The 20,938-nt window shown below is 42.0% G+C and overlaps 1 protein-coding gene and 1 non-coding gene across 6 annotated transcripts; one reads left to right on the forward strand and one right to left on the reverse strand.

The window, feature by feature from the left end:
• Window positions 1-7,072: 7,072 nt before the first annotated feature.
• Window positions 7,073-20,185, reverse strand: LOC133052547 (X antigen family member 5-like). Of its 5 annotated transcripts, none has more exons than XM_061137512.1 (6): window positions 19,399-20,180; window positions 12,181-13,530; window positions 11,172-11,251; window positions 10,562-10,700; window positions 10,026-10,151; window positions 7,073-7,185 (listed from the first exon to the last, which is right to left on the reverse strand). In XM_061137512.1, the coding sequence occupies exons 3-6, from the start codon at window positions 11,241-11,243 to the stop codon at window positions 7,163-7,165; spliced, it is 360 nt and encodes a 119-aa protein (XP_060993495.1). In that variant the 5' UTR covers window positions 11,244-11,251; window positions 12,181-13,530; window positions 19,399-20,180; the 3' UTR covers window positions 7,073-7,162. The 5 variants fall into 5 exon arrangements, with proteins under 5 accessions (XP_060993495.1, XP_060993494.1, XP_060993491.1 ...); XM_061137511.1 differs by having other exon boundaries at window positions 12,181-14,864; XM_061137508.1 differs by lacking the exon at window positions 12,181-13,530 and having other exon boundaries at window positions 19,957-20,185.
• On the forward strand, window positions 15,561-15,632 carry TRNAG-ACC (transfer RNA glycine (anticodon ACC)). Its single transcript has one exon. It is a non-coding gene; the product is annotated as a tRNA-Gly (tRNA).
• Window positions 20,186-20,938: the final 753 nt, after the last annotated feature.

The raw sequence follows: 20,938 nt of genomic DNA on the forward strand, positions 1-20,938 counted from the left end.
ACATTTGTGACTGCTCTCTCCCTGCACCCAAAACACTTGGAAGGTAAGTCAGAAGTGTGTGAAAGGTATGTTGCGGCATTTGCCATGGAAATTTTTTTTATTACTTATTTTTTAATTGAAGAATAAGTGCTCTAGAGAATTTTGTTTTTTTCTGTCTAACCTCAACATGAATCAGCCATAGGTATACATATATGCCCTCCCCCCTGAACCCCCCTATCTCCCTTCCCATCCCACCCCTCCAGGTTGACACAGAGCTCCTGTTCGAGTTTCCTGAGCCAAACAGCAAATTCCCATTGCCCATCTATTTTACACATGGCAATGTAAGTTTCCAAGTTACTCTTTCCAAACATCTCATCCTCTCCTACCCTCTCCCCATGTCCATAAGTCTGTTCTCTATGTTTCTCCATTGATGCCCTGTGAATAAATTCTTCAGTATGACTTTTCCAGATTCTGTATATATGCAATAGAATACGATATTTATCTTTCGCTATCTGACTTACTTCACTCTGTATAATAAGTTCTAGGTTCATCCACCTCATTAGAACTGACTCAAAGGTGTTCCTTTTCATGGCTAAGTAATATCCCATTGTGTATATGTACCACGGCTTCTTTATCAGTTCATCTGCTCATGGACATCTAGGTTGCTTCCATGTTCTAGCTATTGTAAATACTGCTGGGTTGAACAATGGGATACATGTGTCTTTTTCAGTTTTGGTTTCCTCAGGGTATAGGCCTAGGAGTGGGACTGCAGGGTCATATGGTGGTGTTATTCCTAGTTTTTTAAGGAATCTCCATATCGTCTTCCATAGTGGCTGTATCAATTTACATTCTCACCAACAGGGCACCCTCTCCAGCATTTACTGTTTGTAGACGTTTTGAGGATGGCCCTTCTGACCGGTGTGCGGTGATATCTCATTGTAGTTTTGATTTGCATTTCTCTAATAATGAGCGATGTTGAGCATCTTTTCATGTGTTTGGTAGCCTTCTATGTGTCTTCTTTGGAGAAATGTCTGTTTAGGTCTTTTCCCCACTTTTTGATTGGGTTCTTTGTTTTCCTGGTGTTGAGTTGTATGAGCTGCTTGTATATTTTGGAAATTGATCCTTTGTCAGTTGTTTCATTTGTTATTATTTTCTCCCATTCTGGGGGTTGTCTTTTCACCTCGCTTATACTTTCCTTTGCTGTGCAAAAGCTTTTAAGTTGAATCAGGTCCCACTTGTTTACTTTTGCTTTTATTTCCATTACTCTAGGAGGTGGGGCATAGAGGATCTTGCTTTGATTTATGTCTCTGAGTATTCTGCCTATGTTTTCCTCTAAGAGTTTTATAGTTTCTGGTCTTACATTTACGTCTTACATTAACCCATTTTGAGTTTATCTTTGTATGTGGTGTTAGGAAGAATTCTAATTTCATTCTTTTACATGTAGCTGTCCAATTTTCCCAGCACCATTTATTGAAGAAGCTGTCTTAGCCCCCTTGTATATTCTTGCCTCCTTTGTCAAAAATAAGGTACCCATAGGTGCATGGGTTTATTTCTAGTCTTTCTATCTTGTTCCATTGGTCTATATTTCTGTTTTTGTGCCAGTACGATACTGTCTAATGACTGTAGCTTTGCAGTATAATCTGAAGTCAGGAAGCGTGATTCCTCCAGCTCCATTCTTCTTTCTCAAGACTGCTTTGGCTATTCGTGGTCTTTTGTGTTTCCGTATGAATTGTGAAATTTCTTGTTCTAGTTCTGTGGAAAATGCCATTGGTAATTTGATAGGGATTGCATTAAATCTGTAGAATGTGTTTGGTAGTAGAGTCATTTTCACAATATTGATTCTTCCTACCCATGAACATGGACTATCTCTCCATCTGTTTCTGCCATCTTTGATTTCTTTCTTGAGTGTCTTACCATTTTCTGCATACAGTTCTTTGGTATTCTTAGGTAAGTTTATTCCTAGATATTTAATTCTTTTTGTTGCAATGGTGAATGGGATTGATTCCTTCAATTCTCTTTCTGGATTTTCATTGTTAGTATATAGAACTGCAAGAGATTTCTGTCTATTGATTTTGGATCCTGAAACCTTGCTAAATTCACTGATTAGCTCTAGTAATTTTCTGATAATATCTTTAGGATTTTCTGTGTACAGTAGTATCATGTCATCTGCAAACAATGAGAGCTTTACTTCTTTTATGATCTGGATTCCTTTTACTTCTGTTTCTTCCCTGACTGCTATAGCTAGGACTTCCAGAACTATGTTGAATAATAGTGGTGAAAGTGGACATCCTTGTCTTGTTCCTGATCTTAGGGGGAATGCTTTCAGTTTTTCACCACTGAAAATAATGTTTGCTCTAGGCTTATCATATATGGTCTTTACTATGTTGAGGTAGGTTCCTTCTAGGCCCATTTTCTGAAAAGTTTTAATCATAAATGGGTGCTGAATTTTGTCAAAGCCTTTTTCTGCATCTATTGAGATGATCATATGGTTTTTCCCTTTCAATTTGTTAATATGGTGTATCACATTGATTGATTTGCATATGGTGAAGAATCCTTGTATTCCTGGAATAAACCCAACTTGATCATGGTGTATGAGGCTTTTGATGTGTTGCTGAATTCTGCTAAAATTTTGTTGAGGATTTTTGCATCTATGTTCATCAGTGATATTGGCCTGTAGTTTTCTTCTTTCCTGTTGTCTTTGTCTGGTTTGGTATGAGGGAGGTGGTGGCCTCGTAGAATGAGTTTGGAAGTGTTCCTTCCTCTGCAATTTTTTGAAAGAGTTTTAGAAGGATAGGCATTAGCTCTTCTCTAAATGTTTGATAGAATTCTTCTGTGAAGCCATCCGATCCTGGGCTTTTGTTTTTCTGGAGATTTTGGATCACAGCCTCAATTTCACTGCTTGTAATTGGGTTGTCCATAATTTCCGTTTCTTCCTGGTTCAGTCTTGGAAGATTGGACTTTTCTAAGAATCTGTCCATTCCTTCCAGGTTATCCATTTTATTGCCATATAGTTGTTCATAACGGTCTCTTATAATCCTTTGTATTTCTGCATTGTCTGTTGTAACCTCTCCTTTTTCATTTCTAATTTTGTTGATTTGATTCTTCTCTCTTTTTCTCTTGATGAGCCTGGCTGCACCTTTGTCAGTTTTATCTTCTCAAAGAACCAGCTTTCAGATTTATTAACCTTTACTATTGTTTCGCCCACTTCTTTTTCATTTATGCCTGCTCGGATTGTTATGATTTCTCTCCTTCTGCTATTTTTGGGGATTTTTCCTTCTTCTTTTTCAGTTGTTTTAGGTGTAAAGTTAGGCTGTCTATTCGATGTTTTTCTTGTTTCTTGAGGTAGGATTGTATTGCTGTAAGCTTCCCTTTTAGAACTGCTTTTGCAGCATCGCATAGGTTTTGAGTTGTCGTGTTTTCATTGTCATTTGTTTCTAGAAATTTTTATGATTTTCCTTTTGATTTCTTCAGTAAACTGTTGGTTATTTAGAAACATGTTGCTTAATCTCCATGTGTTTGCGTTTCTTACAGTTTTTTTTTTTTTTTCTTTCTTGTAATTGATATCTCGTCTCATAGCATTGTGGTCTGAGAAGATGCTTGATACAATTTCAATTTTCTTTTTTTTCACTTTTATTTATTCATTTCTTCAATTTTCTTAAATTTACTGAACTTTGTTTTGTGACCCAAGATGTGGTCTATCCTGGAGAATGTTCCATGTGCACTTGGGAAGAAGGCATATTCTTCTGCATTTGGATTGAATGTCCTGAAGCTATCAATGAGATCCATCTCATCTAATGTATCATTTAAGACTTGTGTTTCCTTATTAATTTTCTGTTTTGATGATCTGTCCATTGGTATGAGTGGGGTGTTAAAGTCTCCTACTATTTTTGTGTTACTGTCAATTTCTCCTTTCATGTCTGTTAGTGCTCTCTTATGTATTGGGGTGCTCCTTTGTTGAGTGCATAGATGTTTACAATTGTTATGCCTTCCTCTTGGATTGGTACTTTGATCATTATGTAGTGTCCTTCCTTACCTCTTGTAATCTTCTTTACTTCAAGGTCTATTTTGTCTGATATGAGGATTGCTAATCCAGCTTTCTTTTGCTTCCCATTTACATGGAATGTATTTTTCCAACCTCACACTTTCAGTCTATATGTGTCTTGAGGTCTGAAGTAGGTATCTTGTAGACAGCATATATATATATGGGTCTTGATTTTGCATCCATTCAGCCAGTCTGTGTCTTTTGATTGGAGCATTTAATCCATTTGCATTTAAAGTAATTATGGATATGTATGTTCCTATTGCCATTTTCTTAATTGTTTGGGGTTGATTTTGTAGATCATTTTTCTTCTCTTGTATTTCTTGACTATATAAGTCCCTTTAACATTTGTTGTAAAGCTGGTTTGGTGGTACCGAATTTTCTTAATTTTGCTTTTCTGAAAAGCTTTTAATTTCTCCATCAATTTTGAATGAGCTCTTTGCCAGGTACAGTAATCTTGTCGGTAGATCTTTCCCTTTCAGTACGTTAAATATATCCTGCCATTCCCTTCTGGCCTGCAGAGTTTCTGCTGAAAGATCAGCTGTTAAATGTATGGGGTTTCCCTTTTATGTTACTTGTTGCTCAGATTCTAATCTGGTCCTACTCCTGCGTATTCTTGCCTCCAGTGTCCACAGCTATCAGAACTAGTGTGTTTTCTTTTGTGGTAGCTCCCAATGTCCTTTTATATCTTCCATAGACAGAGAGTCTGCCTAGTTGATCGTGTGGATTTAATCTGCAGCTTGTACAGCTGTTGGGAAGCTTTTGGGTCTTCTTCCTTAGCCACACTGCCCCTGGGTTTCAACTGTGGTTTTATTTCCACCTCTGCATGTCGGTTGTCCACTGGATTTTGCTCCTGAGGCTGCCCTGGAAGACTTGGCTTTGCCCCTATGAGAGCCAGCCAAGTGTGGAGGCGGTGCAGCTGCTTGGGTCGCAGGGGTTCGGGCAACACCAGGTACTCAGGGGAGTTGGTCACTAGGGCAGCAGGAAAATAGTGCTCTAGAAGGGTATGGCAACCAGTATTACCTAATACGCTCCAGTATTCTTGCCTGGAGAACCCCTTGACAGAGAAGCCTGGCAGGCCACAGTCTACGGGGTCGCAAAGAGTTGGACACGACCCAAGCAACTCTGCATGCATAGGTGCAAGACTTCTTTTTGCTTGTGGCAGCTCTGCCCCAGTGAGAGTTGAGCGTTAAGTTGGCGCAGCTGCTTGGCTTGTGCGGATCCTGGCGGCGCCCAGCATTCAGGGACATGGACTGCCTCTGCCGCAGGCGTTAATGCCCTCTCAGAGTCTTTTTTTGAGCCTCTTGTAGCTGGTGATCAGAAGGCCTCTTTGGCCAGTCTTTCTCTATAGCTCTGCCCGTTCAGGCACTTAGAGGGCTCCCTTACCTGGGGTCCTTCTCTGTTGTTCAGTGCATCGGGCACATAGAGGGGCCCCCCTGGCTGGGTTCCTACTCTGTATATTGGCACGTCAGGCACTTGAAGGAGCACCCTGGATGCGGTCCTACTCTGTAGTTCAGTGCGTCACACACTCTCTGGGTGAGCCTCTCTACCGTTCAGCTGCCAGTGCTGGTGTGTGGGGAGAGAGAGGCTCCACCCCACCCCACCCACACACACACGTGACTCAGCAGTATCGCCTTGCTTCCAAGGCTGCCTGGCTTTCCTCCACAGGCATTTCCCACCACAAACTCCTCCTTCACACCGCTTCCATCCGTCTCTCTGCTGTCAAGAGCAGGTCTCACCCTGGGATTTCTCCACAATCCCTAAACTCCAGCGCCCAGCCACTGCACTTTCCAGGGCACCTGCATCCCTGTCCAGGGTATGTATGGCTGTGGCAAGGATGTCTGATTCTCATTCCATTTAGGCTGCCACAGATCAGCTGTTTCACCCTCAGCCTTAATTGTTTCTCTTCTGACTCAGACAATTGCCCCAATGCGGTGATCAGACCCCTGCTTCAGTTCCCCCACCCACCGAGGGCAGGTCCAGTCTTACTAACACCCGTCTTTTTCCCCCTAGTTCCTTCATCCTACCGAGTTTTGCGTGCTTCTATACAATCTTATCCACTGGTCAGGTACTCCTGTCCGCTTTCAGTTGGTGTTCTGCATGCACGTCTGTGTCTGAGGTGTATTCCTGATGTATCCGTGGAGAGAGATGTACTCCACCTCCACCTACTCCTTCGCCATCTTTAAATCTCTGCCATGGAATTTGACAGCAGTTTGTTTTTCTCTGTCTCCCTACAACCTTTAACAATGACTTTGGCATTCTATTTCTCTATAGGACAATACAAGTACATTATGTTTTAAAAAATGTTTCTCTGTTCATGATTTCATCAGGGACACCATATGAGATTTGGGTGGCACATTTCATAAACCCATTTATTCAAGAGACCAAAGGCTTTTATATGATTATTTTATATGTGGGTATATACACATATGTATGAATATGTATTAACATGCAGATTACTCCTAAAGACTACGTCATGAACAATTTTTTTAACCCTAGAAGTGCAAGGGTGGTTTAAATGTATAAGGTTACCAATGTAATTCACAGCATTAATAGAAAAATGGAGGGAAAACAATTCTATGATCATCTCAATGGATGCATTATATGTGTTTGATGAAAATTCAGCTACATTCAAGACAGCAAACTAGGAATAGAATGGAACTTCCTCTGAAAAAGTATACCTACAAAAAAGCGAAGTAAACAGGCTGAAATGGAGAAAATTTTTCATTTCCAACCAGGAAAAATGCCGAGTATCACCTGTTTTAGTCAAGACTATTCTGGCTAGGTTTGTTTAGTGCTGCAAAATGAGAAAAGATATAAGGCTTAAGGCAGTACAAATTGTTAATATAGAAATATAATAGTATATTTTGAAAAGCAAAAAGAATCTAGATATAAAGTTTTGGAATTCATATGCATATAGAGAGGAATTCTTGGACAGAAAATCTATATACAGACATTCTATCTCTACATACATGCTCAACTAGACAATAAAATTCACACACCATGAACTTTCAATAACATTAAATACCCAGCGATAAATTTAACAAAAAAGTATGCAAGTAGAAAAAGAAACTTTATTGACAGAACTGTAACAGTCAAACACACAATATAAGACCAGCATAGATGGTTTCAGTTTAACTTCTTTCAAGCAAATGGTTGCCCTTCACCTATAATATAAACATAACATTAAAGTTACTTAGCAGAATTTTATTTCGATGATAGGAGAGGTATACAAAGTTCACTACAGTTTTATAAAATGGACTAAAACAAGAACACTAAGGGTGACCCTTTGGCTTACCTTCAGTTAATCCTCTCAAGATTTTATAGACTTTTCAAACATATTACCAGTATTTTAAAACCACACTAGTCTTCCCAGCTACCCAGGAAAACAAGGACACTGTGTTCAGAATAAATGACATCATTTAAACCTATTAGAAGGTAGTTTTCAGTGGAAGGCAAAACTGTGCACACTTTTAGTAAAACATTTAACAACAAAAAACACCCTAACAAAACCAAAATACACACAAAAAAACAAAAATTCCCCCAAAATATCATTTAAATGTGTTGGTTTGAAATAATATTCTGAATATAGGCCAGCCAAACAGTTGTCATCTCTGTTACTGCTTAAGTGAAGTAAATAAAAAGGCCAGTATTACATTTGTTTCTTCTCTACTGTGGAAAAGTGTAGAAATTGTCATTTGTTCTAGTTTATCCCTGATATGGTTGTTTTAAGTCGGTTAAACATTTGTCCCCCTTTTTACTTGTGGCCCTCATGTAATTCTAAATGTTTCTTTTCACCCTGGAAAGCACTCCAGTTGGTATAATAAATTATATGGTGACACAAATTTTAAGTCATTCCTATCACTGGCGACACGGTGACATCAAAATGTGAAGCAGAAAGAGGACTGTTTCTCACAGCCACACCAAATAAAAGAAGGAAAGAAAGGAAAGAAGAAAAGAAAACAGACAGCAAGAGGGAGTATGAGTGAGAGAGAAAAGCAAGTAGGAGGACAGAAAGAAAATCTGGAAAAGCGGGTTTTTTCTTTGTTTGTTTCTAAATGATAATGGCTTTCGGAGAGAACTCTGACCAGTTTCAAAAGTTCACCCACAGTATTTGTGATGTTTAGCTATTTAGTTACTGTGGGGTATGTTAAATAATATTTGTTTTTCTACCCTACTAGCCATTTCATCAATATTCTGAAAATATCTGAGCTCCAGATTATACTGATTTAATTCTGTAATATACTGTTAGTGTCTTGTTCATATTTCTAATTATGTATACTTGGGCTTTGTCCATTTTCTTCACAATTATGTAAACTGAGAGGAATGGACTGGCAATTTGGGGTTGGCAGATACAAACTATTACATTCAGAATGGATAAACAACAAGGTCCTACTATACAGCACAGGGAACTATGTCCAATCTCCTGTGATAAATCACAATGGAAAAGAGTATAAAAAAATGTATATATATGTGTTAAAAAATTATGTAAACTAGTACATTGCCTATATCTATTACTTGAATATATTTTCCTCTTCCTAACAATTCACACCCATCTTTTATTAGGTATCATTTTCTTTTTCCCTTAGGTTTATTCAGTTGCTCTTTTTCTTACCTTTTATATTGGATGTAGGAATTTTTATTTGTGTACTTTGTAATTTATGTATTTTTCTTTTTAAATACCACGCATATTTAAGGCTAAGATTTTTCTATGAGAACATTTTAATCATGTTCTGTAGTTACTTGAAAGTAGTCTGAAACCTGTATTTTTGTCTAAATGCTCTAATGGAATGGAACAAAAATGTAAAGTGAAAATACCTAGAAGGCTAATACACAGGAAATTCTTCCCTAACCATGAAGTTCTTCCTTTAAAGTCAGAACCATGCAACTAATTGTCAGCAATTTGGAAAACATGTATGTGAAAGATGCTAAGTTGATTACGCGGGAAGAACTAGAGTTACACACTTTGACCTTCAAAACTCTTTAAACTGATGTATCAAAGAGGAAAACGAACCTATTTGATATGGTTAGAGATGATTATATCACGAGGCTCAGATTATTATTAGTTCTTTAAGAGTGACAGTGGGATGTATGGCAAAAAAACATCACAGTGTTGTAAAGTGATTATCCTCCAAATAAAATAAGCAAACAAACAGACAAACAAACAGACTGAAAGTGGGGGCAGGTGGTGTGCTTAGCATATGTATCTTACTCACACCTGCTTTGTTTATCACTCTCTCAACTTGATCAGCCACAGAAACAGGAAACTAGACTATCTTTCTATCTTTTGCCATTTCATTGTTCAGTCATTTCATGCTTCATTGTGGAAAGGATTTAAACTGCAACTACTTTTTTAAGAGCTAGAGAATTAAGAATTTGACAGAATTTAACAAACATCAAGCAGAATGTTGGCTCATCTTCTTAAGTAGTAATGAAATTGCAATTCGCCTGCTATAACTTGACTCAAGATGATATTTTATGATAAATAAATCATGAAAAACAGTATTCTTATATGCATTCCATGGAAGACAACCAGAGAATACAAAAATTAGCATCGAAAAATTAGCATTTTAGTTTATCTGTTCTGAATTCACAACTGATATGAGTAAAGTTGAGTTTGGGAGTTAGGGATTTCACAGAATCACACACATTATTTTCAAGCTGGTATTAGAACCTACTTGAATGCCTGAACGTATTTCAAATAAACTGATATTTACTTATTACAAATGCATTCCATATTTGTTACAAGCAGAAATTATAAAAGAACCTGAAAATTATTAGCTGCTGCTTAAAGTACTTATACTCAAGAGAAGAAAATGTTTTCATATTTTCAATTCGATATAGCTTTGATCCTATCCGTTTCTTTGCATCTGGGGTCTGAACTATCTTTCAAAGAATATGTGAACCCTCTTATTAAAGTAATAGCAATGCTTCCTCTATATCATTGAAGATATAATATTCTGAAAAACAGAAACCACATAAATTACTTTCTGAATGGATGACATACCTGCTTTTGGCATTTCAACAGGCTCTATATTTGATGCAATCTCCTCCTTGATATCAGGACCATCTCCACCTTCACCCCCAGTCTTTGCCTCAGCCAAATCCTGGAGATCAGTTTCCAGGTCAGAAACTTTAAAAAAAAAATTCATCAATTCAGCTGTAAAGCATACAATATAAACAAGGGAATGATCATATTCATTCCCTCAGTGTTATGAATTAAAATAAAGGCCTTAGGCTAGTTCGGTAAAAATGTGATGAATAAGAACTTCAGGAGAAATATTCCAGGAATGTTTTGCTGGAGAAAAAGGAAAGCAGAATTTTCCAAATGTTATTACCATTTTCCTTTCCTAGGGATGTCCTCAGACAACTTAGTTGCCCCCTCTCTTTGTCTTGAAAACAAGGGAAAATTTGAGCGACAACATTAACCTGCAAACTATACACTCCTCTGATTTTTAGGAACTGTCTGAAGTCCTTTTCTAATGTTTCCTTTCCTGTTCTTACTGGTTATGTCTTAAGGCATGATGCACACATACACTTTACCTCCAGAGGCATCCTTCCCCTTCTCTTCATCATGATTCACTGGATCCTCTCCGTTTACTTCCTCCTTTCCAGGTGTGATATCCTGATTCTCAGCTGGTGGTTCCCCTTCTTGAGGTTGCTCAACACTGGGCTGCGGGTCCTAGGAGAGTGTGCATGCAAATAAAAAATTTTGTTGTTATACCTCTAATAACATAAATATACATAATACACAGCTATATCTGATAAGTAAATCTAACAACATTTTTCCAACACAATTCTATGTACTTACTTTTAATAAAGTTACTCTTTCCACAAGAGAAGAGTTAGCTCCCATAAGAGTTACCCAGAAAGACTTTGCAAGCTATTTAAATCTATGTTGGGATGGAAGTATGCAATCTGTTGTTAATAAGCAGGTGAAGAAAGTCACTGAGCACATTTCCAGGGAATTTCACAGTATACTCATCCAGGCAATGCCAGACTGTAATACATCTGGATCAGTGTTCCTTCCTAAGACAAACTGTTACCCTTTATCAGCATGGAAGACCATTACCACTGCCTCTGTACTAATTAACATCATTTCCTCAAAAATAAATTTGTGCGAATAGAAAACATCAAATGGTAAAATACTCACAACCACAGGTTCATCCAACTGGGAGGAATCTTGACCTGTAGGTCCCAATGTTGATGGCACTTGCCCACTCATATTTCCCCCTGAAAGTAGAATATTGTGATTTAGAAAATGTATTTAAGAGTACAGCTATATTTGAGCACTTTTATGACCAAATGTTGACTTATTATTTTTTTAAATGTGAAACTACTTTCAAAAGAAAACTCTGGTTAAGTATGAGTGTACATGCATTGCAATTACACCAAACACAGTTGGTTACAAAGCCATTTGTGTCTTTACTAAGCTGGCAGAGAAATCACCTTAAGGTACACAGGAAGACAGAATTTTTGTGAGGAAGTGTGATTTCACAACAGAATTCTCCATCATGAAGATATTTAGTGAAATACTGCTAGGAATTTAAAAATTCGGGACTATTGCTTTTGTCACACTCCTATTCACCAGTCCTATCTTCCCCAACTTCCTTGGAATTCCATTGGAACACGAAGAAAGGGTCAGTCTTTACAGCCTGACTATGGGGATTTTCTCAGTGTCTGTGGCTGAGGTGAGTCTGCATACAGAGCAACTGCCCACTTCTCGGCACCTTACCACAAAACTCGCGATACACTCACAACCCCTCCGTGGTCTGGTTTCTAGACCTTTCCTTAATCGCCCACCCCGCCCCCTGCCCAAGGCCCAAGGCCGACTGTCGGCCCCGGATTCTATGCTATGTCGTCAGTTCCAGGGCCCCCATGAACCAGATATCTCAAATAGCACCCGCAAGTCTCCTCCCACCGCCATCTGAACCCCTGCCCTCCTCTGCCCACCGCCCTTCCTCTCCTGCCACCAAGACAAGAACTATGGCATCACGACACCTGTGAGGAGTAAGATGACGACCTCGAGGGCCTTCCTCCTCAGAGGGCCTTCCTCCTCAAAGGCCCCAGATCCCACCGCCCGACCCGGCCGAAACTCGCCGCCTCCCCCTCACACACACACGCACAATTAACCTCCAGACAGGACAGATCTGTGGACCTACCTGGTGCGTCTCAAGTAGTCAGAAAGAACCGGGACTGAATAAACACGTCCGTCTGAGGCCCAACGCTCCTCACAGAATACCCTCAGGAAGGCGTCTGGGCACCAAGCTGCATGTGCGCCAAGGGGAGCGCACGCCCTGCGCATGCTCCCTGTGTTGGGCGAGTGCAGTGCAGGTTGAGGATTTCCGGCTACTGAGGTAGAGTCCTGGAACCACAGAGTCTCCGGAGGATGAGAAAAGGGGCTTGAAGACTGTGTTTTTTTCCTTCCAGTGCAGTCTTTCTTATGCATCCACAAACTGTGGTGATAGGTAGTCCCAGGTTACCCTTAGTGGAGAATGTGTCTCAGAAAGACACTCATGACAGAACTAGACATTGCGGTTTTTAATACCTATTTTTATACATGTTTTGATGAACCATTCCCTTCTCTGCTTCTGGGTTTTCCGTCATGCTGGCAATGGCTTTACTCACTTCCATGGAATAAACACATAAATGCATACCTCTGTTTCCTTTTATTGCTTGGAGCACTGCACATTTAAATCTCTGAACCGGCAACTGATTTCTCTGACTACACCTCTGGCTCTTATGCCATATTGTTCTTTTAGCATCGGACTTTACTTTCACCACCAGACACATCCACAACTGGGCATTGTTTCCACTTTGGCTTAGCCTTTTCATTCCTTCTGTAGCTATTTCTTCACTCTTCTCCAGGAGCATATTCTTCTTTTTATTCTATGATAACTGGAATTTTCATACTTATTAGGAGTTTTTCCTCTCTTGCTCTGTGGAGGCCAACGAGCCCTAGAAGCCAAGTTTTAATTCTCAAGCAGCTTCCCAAGCTTTGCCTCCCACCAACTGCAACCCAACACGCCCTTCTTTCAGGTGGCATCATATTCTTCAGTCCTTTATCCTCCAGGCAGTCTGGGTTTCAGGTGCAGAAATGGCGCACACACAGTAGCTTTATCATTCCCACTTTCTTAGGAGACCCAACTGTGCTCAACACTTGATAGTCCTCACTGGTCTCCGAATGCTTCTTCAAAGGAAAGCAAATTTGGGGAGTGGAGGGATGAGGGGTTCCTTTCCGGGCAAAGAATTTGCCCCACTTTGATCTTTAGTGAGGAAGCTAAGGTGCCTTGACCCCCCAAATTATGGGGGACAAATGTTTACATTTCATGATCTGGCCTTCCCTCACCTGAGGGCCCCTGGTCCAAGTGGACTCAGCAGATTCCTCCTCTGTGCCTCAGTGGGAAAAGTGTTTCCAGCTCTAGGCCATCAAGGGAGGCTCCTTGATAAGAGGACTCCAAGATGCTGCTGCTGGTCTTTAGCTTCACCTTGGCATGCAGCTAAGCACTTATCTGCAAAGTATCACCATTGATATTAACGACCCCATTCTCCTGATCATTTGACTTGGAAGGCAGGGTAGTTAGTTTATTCCTAGAGTTTCTCTAAGTCAGTTCTTGTTTTGCAATAGTCTTAGGAAACTATACACCCTGTGCTGGTATATTCAACAACAAAACTGAACAGATTTAAAAGGGGCGAAGCAAAGAGCTTTGCCTTGGTATAAACACTGAACGGCAAACAGCAGCCAAAGTAGCAGCATATCAAACATCACATCATACAGGAATAGGATGGGGGTGAAGGGTGGAAGAGAAAACAGTCCAAAGGATCAGAGAGGAGCAGCAGGGGAGTGAGCAGGAACAGAGACTAAACAGTGGAGCCTACAAATTGACACAAAGGCCCAAGCAGAGTTAAAATGAAATAACAAAATGAAACAAAAATAACTATAGGTCTGTGACTACATTCTATGCGAGAGAGGGAGACTTGTTAGTTGCTAAAAAGATGCTATCGCTGGAACGTCAGTAAATTATTCAGATATTGTATAAAACTAACTGCTTCTGGATAATAAGATATATTCTAAAATAAGATCAGTAATTCCACATGGGTTATAAAACAATTTCTTTGTTCAGGACTAGTATCGAGCAAGGTACTATGACATTGTACAAAGCATTCAGTAACACCACAGATGTTGGTATATTGAGGAGTACGATGTGATAATGTAAGGAGTCAAAATAATCATCTGACTGACCCACTACATTTAATCTAGATCCTCTCTTAGGCACACTCATATTGATAACAGTCTCCTGATCCGAAGTATCTTTCCTTCCTTGGTCAGTGAGTGGCTCCCCAGAATCCTTTTCCAAGTATATTACCCAGACAATGAGATGCAAACTAGCAAGTACCTCTAGTTCTTTTTTCTATATGTTAACTCTAACTACAAGATATAACATTATAACCACACTTCCCCCGAGTGGGATCCACTATAGTTATAGGTTTAAAGGCAATAGGGAATGTCAAGATACGAAGAGACTAGAGATTTCCTTACAAGATAATACATCAGCAAACTCCGCCAAGGTAGGAACAACCTCATCACACAAGGGAAGAAGACATGTTCAGGCTACCAAGGAAGGTTCATTTGGGTTTGGGCCTGGAGATGCTTCAAGTCTTCTAAAGCCTCCCATAATATAGTTAGTCCTGATACTTTAAATGAGGCATCGACTTGCAAACTTCATCTCAAGAAGAACCTCAACAGTCATAGGTTATTTTGTTTTTTCTTTTTACTGCCAGACAAGTAAATGTGAGAGTCAGTGCTCCTCTTCTGGGTAAAGGAGAAACTCGCAAATATATGCACCTTACAAAAAAGAGAGAGATTTATTTAAATAGTACTAAAGGGGCAAGAAATTATTATGAAGGACAACCAATCAGAATTACAGATCATTCTTGGGTAAAAGATAAATTTCTCAGGTCCTGCCAAACAAATATCTCTGAACTCTGTCTCTCAGGATCCTTTCTTCAAAATAACCAGTACAGGAACAGGTTATGATTCAGAATAATTTCTGTTTTCTGCATCTATTTCCTACTTCTTACCACAGTGAGAGATCTCCTACTAGGAGTTAGGAAGTTTTCAAAGCCAAGCACTGGAATTTAATTAGTTATCAACACCAGAAACAAAAACAGACATGAGAAGCTTTAAATTTATGTGACGGAAAGAAAAATGGCAGCATAAGACTATGAGCAAACATAATGTTTGCAATAAAAACTTCTGCATCTACAACCATATTACCAATTCATTCTTTAACATCCACATAACAAATCTGGTGAGGATATGAATGCAACACACCCTGAAGTTGGAAACCAAATTTGCAACTTGTCCAGCTACATGAATGAGCACTGTGACTATAAGACATAAATTTGGAACATGGTTTTGGAGGTTTCAAGGTGAATCTTGAGCTGATCACCTAAGGGATTGATGATGGTTTCCTTTCATTAAACAGGCCACCCTGCAATCTTTGAAATTTTTAGGCCCTTCCTACCATTCTGTAGGATTTCCCTGGTGGCTCAGATGGTAAAGCGTCTGCCTACCATGCGGGAGACCCAGGTTCGATCCCTGATTTGGGAAGATCCTCTGGAGAAGGAAATGGCAACCCACTCCAGTACTCTTGCCTGGAAAATCCCATGGATGGAGGAGCGTGGTAGGCCCATGGGGTTGCACAGAGTCGGACATGACTGAGCAACATCCCTTCCTTTCCCTTCACCATTCTGTAGCAGCTTTCAAATTGAATTTCATTCCAGATACTATTGATTCGTCCCTCAAAAGTACCTAACTTCTTGTCATTTTTGCTTAGATGTCCTCTTGTAAGACATGGATCTTTTGCTTTAAAAGACCCTACCAACCACATATCCAGGTGCATTGCTCACCTCATCCCTTCTCTCCCCAGAGTTAATGATTGCCATCAGTTTACTGTATTACACGACCATTTAAAAAATGATTTCAACACTGCACTCATAGACTGCCAAATTCCCAACCCTGCTTTCAACATGACTTAGGGCAGATAATCAAGCCAAAATTAGGCCAGATAACCAAGCCCAAATTCCTCACCGCACTCCCACCCCTTTTCTGTAAATGTCAGTTACCTACTTCTCACTCATTGTACCAAATGAGTGGTCTAAAGTCTAAAATAGCTCAAGTCCTTGGTGTCAGTCAAGGTTAACTTCGAAAAAAACAAAAACAAATTTATTGGAAGAAAAGTTGAGTACCTCACAGAACCCACAGAAAACACACACTCACTCAGACAATCTGCCCAACCCACGGCAAAGGGGCCACTATTTGCAGATGGGAGCCCAAGGCTCAGTGCAGATGGAGGGTCTCGGCTCATGAGGACAGGAGGAACTGGATGCAGGCTTGGGCTCCTTGGAGGAGGCAGGGAAGACCCAGCAGAACCCTGGCCAGGTAGTGGGGGAGGGGGGCGTTGGCACAGGGCCACAAGGACCCCGTGACTGTCTCACTATCAGGATATGTTCTGTGTCTCCCCATCACACACCCAGCTGCTTACCTGATGCATCAAATGTAATCTGCACATTCCTTGGGGACGTGGTGGTGGAAAATACAGAGGTGAGCCTCCAAGCAGGTGGGGAGAAACTTCACATTCACCAATTTGCATGAGGCTCCACCATGAATGCAGTGATCCCTGCCTCTCTTTCCCCCACTAAAGCATTCATTGGAACTGAGGTCAGCAGGAGGGCAGTCAGGGCTGGAGGGGTTGTGAGGGACCCTGTGTACAGCATGAGCCTCCCCATGACTGGATCATCTCCATGTCTTGACAGGGCAGAGGACCCTGATGTGTGCCAAGAGAGTATGATCAAGAGCCAGGCCACGGGCAACTGAGTCATTTCCTAGAGACAGTCCCTGGTGGGGAGGGGGGTGCAGGGAGGGGGAGCAGCTTCTTTTCTCCTGTAGAGATAGGTACCTCATCCAGTAGCAGGGCTGGGGGCCCATCACTTCAGTTGAGTTCAGTCACTCAGTCGTGTCTGACCCTTTGCGACACCATGAACCACAGCATGCCAGTCCTCCCTGTCCATCACCAATTTCTGGAGTTTACTCAAACTCATGTCCATCGAGTCGGTGATGCCATCCAGCCATCTCATCCGCTATTGTCCCCTTCTGCTCCTGCCCCCAATCCCTCCTAGCATCAGGATCTTTTCCAATGAGTCAACTCTTCGCATGAGGTGGCCAAAGTATTGGAGTTTCAGCTTCAGCATCAGTCCTTCCAATGAACACCCAGGACTGATCTCCTTTAGGATGGACTGGCTGGATCTCTTTGCAATCCAGGGGACTCTCAAGAGTCTTCTCTAAGACCACAGTTCAAAACCATAAATTTTTCAGCTCTCAGCTTTCTTCACAGTCCAACTCTCACATGCATACGTGACCACTGGAAAAACCATAGTCTTGACTAGATGCATCTTCGTTGGAAAAGTAAAGTCTCTGCTTTTAATATGCTGTCTAGGTTGGTCATAACTTTCCTTCCAAGGAGTAAGCGTCTTTTAATTTCATGGCTGCAGTCACCATCTGCAGTGATTTTGGAGCCCCCCCAAAAAATAAAGTCTGACACTGCTTCCACTGTTTCCCCATCTATTTGCTATGAAGTGATGGAACCAGATGCCATGATCTTAGTTTCCTGAATGTTGAGCTTTAAGCCAGCCTTTTCACTCTCCTCTTTCACTTCATCAAGAGGCTTTTTAGTTCCCCTTCACTTTCTGCCATAAGGGTGGTGTCATCTGCATATCTGAGGTTATTGATATTTCTCCCGGCAATCTTCATTCCAGCTTGTGCTTCATCCAGCCCAGCATTTCTCATGATGTGCTCTGCATATAAGTTAAATAAGCAGAGTGACAATATACAGCCTTGACATACTCCTTTTCCTATTTGGAACCAGTCTGTTGTTCCATGTCCAGTTCTAACTGTTGCTTCCTGACCTGCATACAGGTTTCTCAAGAGGCAGGTCAGGTGGTCTGCTATTCCATCTCTTTCAGAATTTTTCCACAGTTTATTGTGATGCACACAGTCAAAGGCTTTGGCATAGTATCACTACGAACAAAGCTAGTGGAGGTGATGGAATTCCAGTTGAGCTATTTCAAATCCTGAAAGAGGATGCTGTGAAAGTGCTGCAGTCAATATGCCAGCAAATCTGGAAAACTCAGCAGTGCCCACAGGACTGGAAAAAGTCAGTTTTTATTCCAAACCCAAAGAAAGGCAACGCCAAAGAATGCTCAAACTACTGCACAATTGCACTCATCTCACACGATAGTAAAGTAATGCTCAAAATTCTCCAAGCCAGACTTCAGCAATACATAAACCGTGAACTTCCAGATGTTCAAGCTGGTTTTAGAAAAGGCAGAGGAACTAGAGATGAAATTGCCTACATCTGTGGGATCATCGAAAAAGCAATGGGGCCCATAGGTGGGTGCTAATTGGGAATCCTTTGCTGCTAGAAATAGTCTCTCTGTTCCTCTCCAATGTTCTATCTTTGTCTTTCTCTCTGCCATCTCTGTGCCTGTTACATCCTCCTTTTTTGCCTTTACAAGACTGACTGTGACCTCACTCATACCGTGAGGGTCCTTCCTCTGTCTCCACTGGGAGCAGTAGGGGGGATTCCCCTTGAGTGTAGCGGATTCCAGGAAAGGCATGTTCAACTGCAGAGGGTCTGTGGATTTCCTGGGATGAATCTAGAGCTCCTCAACAATCATTGTGTGATCTGAGCCTCTGAAAGAACCCTGGGGGCTTCTCTGGTAAGAACCCTCCTGTGGATCAGGTCAAGGTGCCCCCTATGGCAGAAGGCCCTAGGGGACCCGCCCCTCATCACGGCTCTCCTCGGATCTCCCGGCTCTCCCTCCATCATGCTGTGGCAGTCACATAGCCCTCCTCATTCTTTTCATACACTCTACACTGAGTTCCACTCCCCAGTTTTTCCACTGGCCTTAACTCTGTCTGGGACACTTTTCTACCAGATAGGCATCTCCTCTAGGCTTTTGCTCAAATGTCACGATCTTAGAAGGAAGGTCTCTGGCCACTCTTTCTAGATATCATCCCCTCTATTTCACTATCCCGGTTTAACGTTAACCATAGCCGTTATGAACATCTGATAAATTATCTTTTGGGGCTGTATGACCCCAACACAATGTAAGTTCCATGAAGCCAAGGTTGATTTTCTCTTTCCTAACACACATAGTTGTGCTTGACAGAAACTGTGGAGAGGATGAATGAATGTCGGAATGATTAAGCAAATTTAAACTTGTTGAGAGAGGCATAGTTAGACAGGCTGAGGATTCCGCTAGGAAACATACTCAGGGGTGACAAGATGGTGACAAAGCCATGGTCTTTATCTCACCTATGCAGTATCCTTGGGTCCCCTCGGAGTTGACCCCTTTCCTAACAGAATGGAAAGTCCTGTTGTCCTTCTCACATATTACTCGCAGTCAACGACAGAGGCCTTCCCCACTCCAGACCTTCAGATCCCAGTCCGAAGCTTTCTCTCCCCTGCCCGCTGGGGGACTGTGCCTGGCTTTCTACATTGAGACCTGCTCTGCATTAAACAGGAAAGCACAAACAAGCACAACGCCCAGCACACAGAAAATGCTTTCCATGCTTCCTGTTAAGATAGTGGCCACTACAGAGAAGTAATCTTCAGTTTATGGAGACATTTTTCCGAGTCCAAGATTGCAGCAATCCGCGGGGTTTTCATCCTCACGTTGCCCTTCCACCCTTGGAGGATCATCCATCCTCTAACGGTCCACCGGCATCTACATCGGCTGTTCCCCAGGCTCACCACCAAGGGGCGCGCCACATGAAACCGTTCGGTCCTGGGATGTACCACGCAGGGGTAGCGGTAAGACCACCCACTCTGGAAGGCACCATTCGAGAGGGCCTATGACAACACAGAGAGTACCTTTACCCCGCCTCGGGCATCGACCAGAGTTCCCAGCGGAGGCACCCATGGCACCACTGGCTCCATCCCCATTCGCTCCATTCCGGCTTCCCGCTGCATCTGAGTCCGAGTGGACACCGGTATTAAGCGGCAGCTGTCCTCGTCTCCTTTCCAATTCCACCCCTTCGCTTCTACATGGTTACATCCAAGGGGGGACGGCTACGGAGCGAGCTGGGCTGCTAATTTGGGGTCTGGCGTCAGGAAGCGTTCTGGGCATTGATTGGTCACCGCGAGGTCGCCGGAATGAGCTCTTCCGGGGCGCGCATAGGCGCCGGAAGTCCCGCGAGTCCCGCCCTGCTTCGTCTCCGGCCCAGTTCCAGTTGGCTGGCTGGCTGTTACAGGCACTGGGATGGCAGAGCTGGACCTGAGGACGAGAGGCATGTTGCCGTTCGCGGCTTTTTACAGCATACAGTTTTTGTCCGAGTTTTTGCTTTTCCCGAAGGGGTCGAATAGCTGCCCTGGTTAGTGGCGAGGTTTGGCGCAGTCGCTGGCTGTGCATGCTGACGGCGTTTCGGTCTTGTTTAGCTCTCGCTCAGTCTGGAGCATGTGGCAGCCCTCGGTCATTCGCACAAATGCATGCAATTCATGTCCAGGGAGAGGTCTCTGAGTTAGCTGTCTCTCCCTGGAGACTTAACCTGTGTCAGGGAGCCTGGGATTGTGTGTCGCAACGTGTGACAACACAGGTGCTGTTTGGGTACATTTGATCTCCTTGAGCCTTTGGGCGGAGTTGTGAGTGATGGGATATTTGATCTGAGTGGATTTTGTGAGCCATAGTACAAAGTCCCTAGGATGTGTGTGCCTGTATTCCGGGGTGTGCATTTTTGGAGCTTTCTGGCCTTTCAGTCCCTGGATGTGAGATCACTTTGTAAGCGTTTGCACCCGAGATTGTGAGACCTCTGAGTTTTTTATTCTGGCCCCAAGTTGTGATGTCTCTGAGCTGCTT

The sequence above is a fragment of the Dama dama genome, chromosome X (genome assembly GCF_033118175.1).
Source record: "Dama dama isolate Ldn47 chromosome X, ASM3311817v1, whole genome shotgun sequence".
Lineage (NCBI taxonomy): Eukaryota > Metazoa > Chordata > Mammalia > Artiodactyla > Cervidae > Dama > Dama dama.